Source organism: Bison bison, unplaced genomic scaffold, assembly GCF_000754665.1.
Source record: "Bison bison bison isolate TAMUID 2011002044 unplaced genomic scaffold, Bison_UMD1.0 scf7180017864376, whole genome shotgun sequence".
Taxonomy (NCBI): Eukaryota; Metazoa; Chordata; class Mammalia; order Artiodactyla; family Bovidae; genus Bison; species Bison bison.
The window spans coordinates 9,984,277-9,997,289 of record NW_011494948.1 but is presented as its reverse complement, the minus strand read 5'-3'; the positions used below and the strand labels follow the sequence as shown (position 1 = coordinate 9,997,289).

Sequence of the window (13,013 nt, the reverse complement as noted above, 5' to 3'; positions counted from 1 at the left end):
ACTCATTGGAATAGACTCTGATGCTGGGAGGGATTGGGGGCAAGAGGAGAAGGGGACGACAGAGAATGAGATGGCTGGATGGCATCACTGACTCGATGGACGTGAGTCTGAGTGAACTCCGGGAGTTGGTGATGGACAGGGAGGCCTGGCGTGCTGTGATTCGCGGGGTCGCAAAGAGTTGGACACGACTGAGCGACTGATCTGATCTGATACACCCCATCCGCTGGATCATAGAAAAAGCAAGAGAATTCCAGAAAAACATCTATTTCTGCTTTATTGACTATGTCAAAGCTTTTGACTCTGTGGATCACAATAAACTTGGAAAATTCTGAAAGAGATGGGAATACCAGACCACTGGACCTGCCTCTTAAGAAACCTATATACAGGTCAGGAAGCAACAGTTAGAACTGGACATGGAACAACAGACTGGTTCCAAATAGGAAAAGGAGTACGTCAAGGCTGTATATTGTCACCCTGCTTATTTAACTTATATGCAGACTACATCACTAGAAACACTGGACTGGAAGAAGCACAAGCTGGAATCAAGATTGCCAGGAGAAATATCAATAACCTCAGATATGCAGATGACACCACCCTTATGGCAGAAAGTGAAGAGGATCTAAAAAGCCTCTTGATGAAAGTGAAAGTGGAGAGTGAAAAAGTTGGCTTAAAGCTCAACATTCAGAAAACAAAGATCATGGCATCTGGTCCCATCACTTCATGGGAAATGGATGGGGAAACAGTGGAAACATTGTCAGACTTTATTTTTTTGGGCTCCAAAATTACTGCAGATGGTGACTGTAGCCATGAAAGTAAAAGACGCTTACTCCTTGGAAGAAAAGTTATGACCAACCTAGATAGCATATTCAAAAGCAGAGACATTACTTTGCCAACAAAGGTCCGTCTAGTCAAGGCTATGGTTTTTCCTGTGGTCATGTATGGATGTGAGAGTTGGACTGTGAAGAAAGCTTAGCGCCAAAGAATTGATGCTTTTGAAATGTGGTGTTGGAGAAGACTCTTGAGAGTCCCTTGGACTGCAAGGAGATCCAACCAGTCCATTCTGAAGGAGATCAGCCCTGGGATTTCTTTGGAGGGAATGATGCTGAATCTTAAACTCCAGTACTTTGGCCACCTCATGCAAAGAGTTGACTCATTGGAAAAGACTCTGATGCTGGGAGTGACTGGGGACAGGAGGAGAAGGGGACGACAGAGGATGAAATGGCTGGATGGCATCAACGACTCGATGGACATGAGTTTGAATAAACTCCGGGAGTTGGTGATGGACAGGGAGGCCTGGAGTGCTGCCATTCGTGGGGTCGCAAAGAGTCGGACACAACTGAGTGACTGAACTGACTGACTGACCGATACACCCCATAATTGATTTGTTATATTCTATCCAAAAGTTTCTACTCCACATGTTTGGAGTAATAAACCTTTCATGATAGCGAAACCCTGATACCAAAAAGTGAAAACGACAGTATGAGAGAGAAAAATTACAGGGTGATCATGATTACAGTACAAAGACTGTAAAGTCCTAGGATAAAAATCTTAATCTGAGTGAGGCAAAGTAATTAAAAAAAAAAAATCATCTCAACCAACTTGCATTTACTTCAAGAATGCAAGGCTGGTTTAACATTAGAATACTTAATGTAAGTCAGGGGTCAGCACACTTAAGGGCTTCCCTGGTGGCTCAGAGGTTAAAGCGTCTGCCTACAATGCGGGAGACCCAGGTTTGATCCCTGGGTCTGGAAGATACCCTGGAGAAGGAAATGGTAACCCACTCCAGTATTCTTGTCTGGAGAATCCCATGGATGGAGAAGCCTGGTAGGCCACAGTCCAGGGGGTGGCAAAGAGTCTGACATGACTGAGCGACTTTCTTTCACTTTCACTTTGTATGCCACATATAATCTGTCATTTATTCTTCTTTGATTTTAATCTTTCATTGTTTATGAAACTTTAAACAGGTAAAAGCGATTCACAGTTCAGAAACTATACAAACACAGGTAGAGGCAAGAGTCTGCCAATTCCTGATATATTTCAACTTGCTAAGAGAGTAACAGAAAAAAATCACGACTATTGCAGACTTCCCTGGTGGCTCAGTCGGTTAAGAATCCACCCGCAGTGTAGGTGACCAAGGTTCGATCCCTGGGTCAGGAAGACCCCCCCCAGAGAAGGAAATGGCAACCCACTCCAGTATTATTGCCTGGGAAATCTGAGGGTCAGAGTTACCTGGCAGAGCACAGACCATGGGGTCACAAGAGTCAGACACAACTTAGTGATTAAACCTACCAACCAACACTGCAATCCGTAGATGCATAAAATATATTCATAATATCCAATATCCATTCATGATTTTTAAAATTATGCATAATCTAGGAAGGTAACTCCTTTAACCTGATAAGGATTATCAACTTAGAGCAATTCATAGCAACCTATACCAAACTTACTTCTTAATGAAGAAATTTAAGAAAAAATTCTTAAAATTGTCTTTACTTCTCCTCAACATTGTATCCCAGCCATTGCAGTAAGGAAGAGAAAATAAAGGATTAAGGCTTGGAACAGAGAAACAAAACTGGCACTAGAGAACAAATAATATGATGATCTACATAGAAAATCCTTTCTGGAAAGTACAGATAACGTATTGGGGCTTCCATGGTGGCTCAGATGGTAAAGCATCTGCCTGGAATGCAGGAGACCCAGGTTTGATCCCTGGGTTGGGAAGTTCCCCTGGAGAAGGAAATGGCAACCCACTCCACTATTCTTGCCTGGAGACTCCCATGGACAGAAGAGCCTGGCAGGCTACAGTTCGTGGGATTGCAAGAGTCGGACAGAACTTGCTAACTTTCTTTACTTTCTTTTCAGCACTAGTTTTGGAATTTACCTGCAGGGTAAGCCGAGCAACCACTCACAATGCTAACTCTGACTTCTGCCCTCTGGGTTTTGTGGGAGTTTGATATTTGTCCTTGGAGATTTTCATTACTCTTTAGTACACCACTATAATAAAGTGTTTTACCCAAAATCTAGCTGTATCATGAAGGCAGGCCATTCTGAGCACCAAGCCCAAAGTATGATTTATAAAAACTTTAATCATTTTTCTTTCTATAATAAATAAAATGGCAAAATGTAAACAGTGGTGTTATTAGATGGTAAGTTACGAGTAACTTGTTTTCTGTATTTTCCATATCTTCTATTCATGATCTTATTTTGTTTTTATAAAGAAGCAGCAGCAATAGTTTATTTTTTTTACTTTTATTTTTTAATATAAACTTATTTATTTTAACTGGAAGCTAATCACTTTACAATATTGTATTGGTTTTGCCATACATCAACATGAATCCATCATGGGTGTACATGTGTTCCCCATCCTGAACCCCCCCTCCCACCTTCCTCCTCATCCCCTCCCTCTGGGTCATCCCAGCGCACCAGCCCCGAGCACCCTGTATCATGCATGGAACCTGGACTGGCAATTCATTTCACATATGATAGTATACATGTTTCAATGCCATTCTCCCAAATCATCCCACCCTCGCCCTCTCCCAGAGTTCAAAAGATTGTTCTATGCACCTGTGTTTCTTTTGCTGTCTCGCATACAGGATTATCATTACTATCTTTCTAAATTCCATATATATGCGTTAGTATACTGTATTGGTGTTTTTCTTTCTGGCTTACTTCACTCTGTATAATAGGCCCCAGTTTCATCCACCTCATTAGAACTGATTCAAATGTATTCTTTTTAATGGCTGAGTAATACTCCACTGTGTATATGTACCACTGCTTTCTTATCCATTCATCTGCTGATGGACATCTAGGTTGCTTCCATGCCCTGGCTATTATAAACAGTGCTACGATGAACATTGGGGTACACGTGTCTCTTTCAATTCTGGTTTCCTCGGTGTGTATGCCCAGCAATGGGATTGCTGGGTCATATGGCAGTTCTATTTCAAGTTTTTTAAGGAATCTCCACACTATTCTCCATAGTGGCTGTACTAATTTGCATTCTCACCAACAGTGTAAGAGGGTTCCCTTTTCTCCACACCCTTTCCAGCATTTATTGCTTGTAGACTTTTGGACAGCAGCCATTCTGACTGGCATGAAATGGTACCTCATTGTGGTTCTGATTTGCATTTCTCTGATAATGAGTGATGTTGAGCATCTTTTCATGTGTTTGTCAGCAATCTATATGTCTTCTTTGGAGAAATGTCTGTTTAGTTCTTTGGCCCATTTATTGATTGGGTCATTTATTTTTCTGGAATTGAGCTGCAGGAGTTGCTTGTATATTTTTGAGATTAATTCTTTGTCAGTTGCTTCGTTTGCTATTATTTTCTCCCATTCTGAAGGCTGTCTATTCACCTCGCTTATAGTTTCCTTTATTTTTTTAAAGAACTTTTATATACAGGAAACACAAAAAAACCTATTTAAGTGTTATTGGAAAACACAAATGAATATTTATCAAGCATAAACTTACTTTTTAAACAGTATCTTAATTCTCATAAAAATCCCGTAACTTTAGTATCATTATCCATAATTTTGCAGAAGAGGAAACTAAGGCTCAGAAAGCCTAAATTATTTGCCAAAGTGACAGTACTGGGATTTAAAATTGAAAATACTTGTTCTAAGGCCAGTGCTTTTTCCAATGAACCATGCTGCGGCCCACAAGAGAACATTTTCACATACCACCTGCTAGTTCTAATTAAGAGATGGTAATTAAACAATTCTCCACTCCTGACAATAATATTTAAGCTACTGGTATTTTAAAGAAATTAATATCAACAGCTTTTTATCTGCTGGAAGATACTATACCTTATACAATTTATATATATTTATACCTGATATAATTTATAATATATAAAAAATATAAATTATAATTATAGCTTATAATTATACAATTATAAGCTATTTCAAAAAGAAAAGATTCCAATATGAGTTAAATGGTTTTTCAAAGCATGGCTAATTACTTTATCTATTAATGGGATATGGAGCATAAAAATGTTGTTCAGTGGCCAATATACTTATAAAAACATTCAATTTGACAAGTAATCAAAGAAATATAATTCTAGTAACAATGATACATTGATAAAATTGACAAAAAAAAATGCTTCAACAGTATCAGTAACAGCCAGCTTGAGTAAAAAGTGAAATTTTCATGCATTTTAGGAGAGAATGTTAAAATTTTCTGTAGGCCAGTTGATAATATTTATAATTTAAAATATATGTCATTTTGTGTGTGTGTCTGTGTGTGTGTTAGTCACTCAGTCATGTCCAATTCTTTGTGATCCCATGGACTGTAGCCCACCAGGCTCCTATGTCCATGGAATTCTTCAAGCAAGAATCCTGGAGTGGGTTGCCATTTCCTTCTCCAATATGTCATTGTAGACCCAGTAATTCTTTACCTAGGAATGAATGCTAAGGAAATAATCACAATATGTGTAAGAAGATTTAGCTGCAGGGTTGCTTATCTTAGAATTACTTATAATGGCAAAAAAAGAAAAAATTAATAAAGAAAAGGGAGCTGAAATAAACCTAGATCTTAAGAAATTAGGTTAATGATTTTTAATAATTTTTTTTTTTTTAAACTACCAGTTTCAATATTTATAGGCCAGGAGACCCTGAGCAAGTCCATTGAACTCTTTCAATTTCTTCAAAAAGATGGTAACAATAAGAGTACCAGTTTCACAGGAGGTAGTTTAAGAATGAAACAAAACAATCTTGAGACCACAATATAGAGACCACAGTACAGAGCTTCGTGTAAGTATGCTGCCTATCGGTAATACACTCAATGTAAGGAAGATGGATGTAAAATCTGAATCCCTAGGTCTATAACTTACTAATGATTGTGCAAATTATGTGTCTCCTTGTATCTCAGTTTTCATATCTACAAAATGAGAACAATCTCATCAAGGATTGTGAGTTCTCAACAAATTTTGCCTATTTTATTATTAGCATTCATATTAGTAGTTAACTATTAGAATAAAAATATATTATTTTTATAATTAATTATACACCCACTCTGCGTTGCTTACTGTTTTTAGGGATGATACATAATACCTACTGTGTAGGCTGTGTTACATTATGTTGGTTTTCCTGGAGTTAGTTGTTCTATTCCAGTGTGTATAATCTCACTAGTGAAAATTTCACAAATAATATAATCATAAACTAAAATTCTATTACAATTTACAGGCAACATTTCCAAGAGATATAACAGCTCTAAATCCATTAATGAAGCTTTCCAAGCGAAAATTATTTTATTATAACTTCTTTTTTCCCTTCTAAACACCTTTCCTACCAACAAATGACAAGGAGAACAATTCTTTCTAAATCTCCTCCAACACACCCTTAATATAAGATTCAGAGAGACTCAAAACCTTTCAAATCCAAAAGACACATTGATTTTCAATGTTTGGAGGGCATAAAACAAGAAAAAGAACTAAAGAAAGGAGGAAATAAGGACGATAAATTAAAGAATAAAATTATTACTGGAAAAATCTCTACTTGGTTCCCAACGAACAAAGTCTACTTCTACATTTTCAATACATGTGTATACAAGTTTGGAATTAAAGTCCCAGAGCCACGACTCGTTTCATCCTTGTAAACTCACATAGAATAAAATTTTGTATCTTGGGATCACTTCCCTATTCAAGAGATATACATGATTCCCTCAAAGACTCACACCTGCAGGAAGGAAGGGACTCCTGCAAGGGGTGTTTTCCTACCTTCACAGCTTCTCCAAGAGTTTGGTTTTTGTCAGCTTCCTCACTGGAATGTAATTCAAGTCTATAATTCAACTCCTGTAGTTGCTGTGCCTGCTCATTCAGTAGCATTTGAGCCTGCTGTTCCCGAAGTAACGCATTATTCAGTTCTTCACATGCACTTTCAAACTTCTCATGGGTGATCAATTTCTGAAAAAAAGAAAAAACACTTAATCATAAGCTAACTGCAGTATTGCTTATTTAATATTCAGTATTCTGTTTCCTAACATAAGAAGAATACAAACATCTATAAATGTCTGACACATGACAAAAGTATAATTCATTTTTCTTAATTTCCTAAACCAAGATAAAAACCATCACTCAGGTTTTGAAAGTACAACAGCTATACTGCCAAAGTTATCATTTTTAGTCCAACAAAATCTCAATAAGGACTGATGCTGAAGCTGAAGCCCCAATACTTTGGCCACCTAATGCAAACAGCCAGCTCACTGGAAAAGACCCTGATGCTGGGAAAGACTGAGGGCAGGAGGAGAAGCGGGCAACAGAGGATGAAATGGTTGGATGGCATCACCAAACTCTGGGAGATAGTGAAGGACAGGGAAGCCTGGGGTGCTGTGGTCCATGGGGTCACAGAGAGTCAGATATGACTTAGCAACTGAACGACAACAAGCGTTTCAAGTTCTAAGTAAATCCATAATTCTCGGTTTAAATCTGGATACAAGAGCACTTTTTATAAAGATACTGATTGTGAAAATTAAAGCTTTTAACAAGTTCCTATGCTTTTAAAAGATTACCTAAAAGTCTGTGTTCAGTTTATGCTACCATTCAGGATTCCCTGGTTAAACTACCCTCTCTTGGGAAGAGCCCTTACCACACCATACCTCTCTGACTCCCACCACTACTCACACTATCACACTTCTTGTATTTTCTTCAACACCGTTATCATTATCTAAATTCATCTCATATAGTTATTCACTTTTTTATTGCCTGTCCACACCCTTTCACCAACCACACATTTAAGGACCTGAGCTCCAAGGGGCATAGACCTCCTTCAGCTTGCCCACCCACCACACAAAGGAGAGTCTGGGATTCAGTAGGTATCTGTTGAATAAAAGAATATGAATTCATTATAAACACCAGCCAATAAAAATCTGCACTGTAATATACAATACAGCGTTTACAATATTATGACTGCTCTGGAATCACTGACAGGTCTAGACAGAGGTCATCCCTTAAGGGGTATGGAATCGAGGGCAGGACATACTTGTATTATCTCCTGTGCACAACATGTAAACAAATGAAAACTAGTTACAACAAATGCCAAGAGACATCTTGATCCTGAAGTACAAAGAACAGAAATGTTTCACAAATGATGGGTAACCTGAGAAATATGTAGAAAACTGAAAGAAACCCATGCAGGTCTCTTAATCACACTAAGTGTATATATGTCTATTTAAGACTGACAACTTCCATTGTTCAGTTGAAAAGAATTTGAAGTGTCAACTTTTTAACATCCCTCTATTCCCTAAGGCCACAGCACTTCTCCGGGTCTTGTGAAAAAATAGTTTTCTACTTCTACCTTTACTTGTCACACTGCTTTAAATTATTGCTCCTTGCCATCAGAACATTCTGCTCTTTACAATCCACTTGGCCTCTATAAATGACAGTCTTCATCATTTTGCAAGACTTCTTCCCACTTCTCCAAAATGCCTCCTTTACCTAAAAACTTAGCTAACTTTAGCCCCTCTCTTGTCCACGTATCCCTCCCAGAGATTGGCTCAATTCGGTTCACTCTTCTGTGAACAAATAGGGTCAAACAAGTATAGCAATGCCGAATAAGAAAGAGATAGTGTGTGAAAGCAGTTGTATGGAGCTGCTGCTACTGCTAAGTCACTTCAGTCGTGTCTGACTCTGTGCGACCCCATAGATGGCAGCCCACCAGGCTCCCCCGTCCCTGGGATTCTCCAGGCAAGAACACTGGAGTGGGTTGCCATTTCCTTCTCCAATGCATGAAAGTGAAAAGTGAAAATGAAGTCGCCCAGTCATGTCCGACTCTTAATGACCCCATGGACTGCAGCCCACCAGGCTCCTCTGTCCATGGGATTTTCCAGGCAGGAGTACTAGAGTGGGGTGCCATCGCCTTCTCCGCGTGTGGAGCTAAGAATATCTAAAAAAGAAAAAGATAATGGGAGTTAGCTTTCAAAGAACAAGTGTCAGTAGATGAACATGGTATTCCAAAACAATACAAGTACTGAAACACTTTCAGCAGGTATGGTGTATCCCTCTATGTTTCAACTTTAGACTAAGTTGAAGAAACTACTCTGTTTGCCTCCTACACACTGACTAAATTAAATGAAAGATGATGGTTTGAGGCACACTCCCCAATTTTTTAAGAGGAAAATAACATTTTGCCATGTATACAGTTTAGTATAATAATCCTTTATTAATATAGCTAGATATGAACATTAACCACTATAGTGAAGTGGTTAAAAGTTTGAGTTTTAGAGTCAGAATTATGAGCTTCAAATCCCATAATTTCCACATACTGTGTGACTTAGAGCAAGTTACTTAGCTGTTCTGTATCCTACATCCTTTACCTGTTTAAAAAAAAAAAAAAAGGATAAAAGTACTATTGAACTATTATTGACATGAGAGGACTAAATGAATCAGTTAGGGTCAGTACCTGATGCATGATAGTCAATATGATCATAAAATGTTAGAAATCATCACAATGTTAAACTACATAATTGTATGCCAAATATAAAAAATTTCATATCTCATTCCTTCAATTATTACTTCAATTAATCCTATTTTTATTTCTACACTTCAGTGAAAGTAATTCACACTAAACATTTCTTGGTGCACATGCTTTGCATTTTCTGCAAACAAGTTACTCAACTAAAGTTTATTTGCTCTAGCAGTTAGCCATATCATTTCCTATGTTTCAGTCACAGTCATGTTTTAACAGGGCTATGAGCTCTGCTGACAGACAATCAGTACTCCTTTAAGCATCTGATGTAACTTTTTTTTTCTCAGTTTTCTTTACTGAGATGATTTTAATGATTCTGTGCTTTTTATTTAATTAACATATAACATTGCTTAAGTTTAGGATGTATGACATATTGATTTTAAACACATCTAAACTGCAAAACAATTACCACTGCAGCATTAGCTACTCTATCAAGTCACATAATTATTATTTCATTTTGTGATGAGAACATTTAAGTTCTAATCTCTTAGCAAGTTTGAAGTGTATTGTTGCTGCTGCTACTGCTAAGTCACTTGAGTCGTGTCCGACTCTGTGCGACCCCATAGACGGCAGCCCACCAGGCTCCCCCGTCCCTGGGATTCTCCAGGCAAGAACACTGGAGTGGGTTGCCATTTCCTTCTCCAATGCAGGAAAGTGAAAAGTGAAAGTGAAGTCGCTTAGTCGTGTCCGACTCTTAGGGACCCTATGGACTGCAGCCCGCCAGGCTCCTCTGTTCATGGGATTTTCCAGGCAAGAGTACTGGAGTCAGGTGCCATTGCCTTCTCCGGAAGTGTATTGTTAGGGCATTTTTTTTTAAATTTTATTTTATTTTTAAACCTTACAATATTGTATTGGTTCTGCCATATATCAAAATGAATCCACCACAGGCATACATGTGTTCCCCATCCTGAACCCTCCTCCCTCCTCCCTCCCCATACCGTCCCTCTGGGTCGTCCCAGTGCACCAGCCCCAAGCATCCAGTATCGTGCATCGAACCTGGACTGGCGACTTGTTTCATATATGATATTATACATATTTCAATGCCATTCTCCCAAATCATCCCACCATCTCCCTCTCCCACAGAGTCCAAAAGACTGTTCTATACATCAGTGTCTCTTTTGCTGTCTCGTATACAGGGTTATTGTTACCATCTTTCTAAATTCCATATATATGTTAGGGCATTTTAGAAGGGAAGTTTTCTAAAGAAATTCTATTGAGGGGACTAATTTATCTGAAAAATATAAAAAATTAATAAAAACAAACATGCATTTGCTCTCTGACATTTTATATACATATTATATGTATATAAAACATATTTAATGTCAGAGAAGCACTTACCGAAGCAACGGTTTTAAAATCAGATATACTTACAGACTGCTTAAATTCATTTAATTGCATTTGGAGACCCTGGGTTTTGTCAAGCTCCTTCTTCATTTCATTCAGATTCCGTTTCAGTTCTGTGACCTCTAAGCGCAGTGAGCGACGCTCCACTTCTGCTGCATGCAGCCTTTGTGTGAATCCAAATATTTGCTTCTGTAATGATGCTGTGCTTTTCTGTTGTCAAACAAGAACAATTTTACAAGAAGGCACTACAGATTTTCTAAGAAGTCCACAGCAATGACCATTTTACCAAGTTAAATGTAACCTGGAATACACAGATAACAATATCAGCTCTTACTAAAACTTGTTTAAGTGAAAGCTTTATTTTTTATGTGACCAATAATGTGCCTTACATGAAATGAACAACTGAAGGAAAGAAATAATCTAGATGGCTAGAAAATGTAATAATCAATTAATTCCTACACAATTCTGTTGTAGCATACTTAGAGAGAACAGTATATTCAGAACTCATGCCAGAACTTTTGTAGTTTGATATTACTGACACTTATTTGGAGGTGCTTTCATTTATCATATTAAATGATTACATGAAATCTAAAAGAATTTGCATATACTTGTGTGCAACTAATTTAGGCTACAAATAAACTTGATTTTGAATTAAATTTACAAGTTCTAAAATCCCTATTTAATGAAATTGCATACATACCAAAATGGGCACATGGCCTTGCAGGCCATATTTCAGGGCCGATGTGTTTACTTTATGAAGTCCACGGGCCAGCCTCTGAACCAGGGAGTCTTTTTCTACATATGTAATGCTCCTGTTGTTATGCAAAGGCATACTGTCCATTGCCAGACTAATTTTATCCATGAGTTTTGCGAAAGAATTCTTGGCTGCCCCTATAAGTAAATGCCCACAAATTCTGGAATTTGGATCTTCAAAAGAAAAAGAAAAAAGGCACAGAAAAACGGGACTTGTCGCATGTTCATTTCACAATACTGCCAACCACAACATAATGAAAATGTTTTCTCAATTATATAATTCCTATTAACCAATAGCAATCCATTCAAGAAGCTCTGATACTAATTTTCACTGAGTAGGAAACAGCTCACCTACTAAATAATGTATCTAAAGAAAATCTGCATGTATTTACAGTATTCCTTCATACTAAGCACTATGACACTAAAAAGTCATCATCAATCTTTTGTTCTAAAACCTAACAAATTCATTTTCTATTTATAGCTGCTGAAGCTTATTACCTTAATGTCACACTATTTGCATTATCAGAAAAGAAAATATAATTTGCCTTATTCCAAGGCAATTAAAATTTTACAACTACCATTACTCATTTTCCCAGAGGATTTTGGCAATCATTCCTCTCATAAAATGGACTTAAGGTCCCAGCATATCCAACATGACCTGCTAGCTGCTAGATTCATCAGGTCTGTAATTAATAATTGTGTTTAACGCTGATAAATAAAATTGTCAGTGTTCTTTCTACTAATTGGTATTCCAGATAATGGTTAATAGGTTTACTTATGCCTTAATAAAAGTCGTGTAATTTAGTTTTCCCTCTGCTACGCAGGTCTTCATCTGTCATTACCTGTCTTACGATACTATCCATGTGAAATGGCAAACATGAAGAGACTGTTTAAATGAAGCAGTATACCACTCTACATTTCAAGCTCCTCTGCTGTTGGGAGTTCATTTAAATCTTGTCTACACATCAGAAGAGCAAAAAGAGCATTTGGCTAGTTTTCTCCAAGAGAAAAGTGTTTCCTAATTCTAAGAACACACATGGCTGGGCACTGGAGAGTAACGCTGACTGAGAAGCTGGCCCATCAGTGGTTTTCTATGTCAGAAACTGTCATCTCACAGAAGCCCTATGTTCAAAAATTTGAGCCTGTTTTCTTTCTTTATTCCTCAGTTTATGAAAAGAAAGATTAATTTTTAAATTTATGCCTCAGTTAGAATCAGAGAACCACACTGCTTAGAAGTTACATGTAAACTAGAAATTGTTAACTGGATAAAAGTATACAAGTCTTATAAAACATCTACATGGATAAAACATCCTCCATGTAGAACTGATTTCTTTCAGCTGTTGATGCTTCGGCTTCTAAGAACATAAGGAAGAGTAAGTTTAAAATATGTCCTCTGTCGTAAGTATGTTCTCTGAGAAGCCCATGGACAGAAGGCACACAAAGTATAATTACAATACTCA

General features: G+C 37.7%; 1 protein-coding gene across 9 annotated transcripts in view; it reads right to left on the bottom strand.

Annotated features, from left to right (window-relative positions):
* CCDC171 (coiled-coil domain containing 171) overlaps window positions 1-13,013 on the bottom strand; it is a 344,777-nt gene that overhangs the window by 169,205 nt on the left and 162,559 nt on the right. For all 9 annotated transcript variants that reach the window (XM_010857037.1, XM_010857035.1, XM_010857032.1 and 6 more), the window contains 3 exons: window positions 11,501-11,727; window positions 10,828-11,010; window positions 6,711-6,896 (listed from right to left, as the gene is read on the bottom strand). In XM_010857037.1, the coding sequence (XP_010855339.1) occupies window positions 6,711-6,896; window positions 10,828-11,010; window positions 11,501-11,727 (596 nt within the window). The remainder of the gene's footprint in view (window positions 1-6,710; window positions 6,897-10,827; window positions 11,011-11,500; window positions 11,728-13,013) is intronic.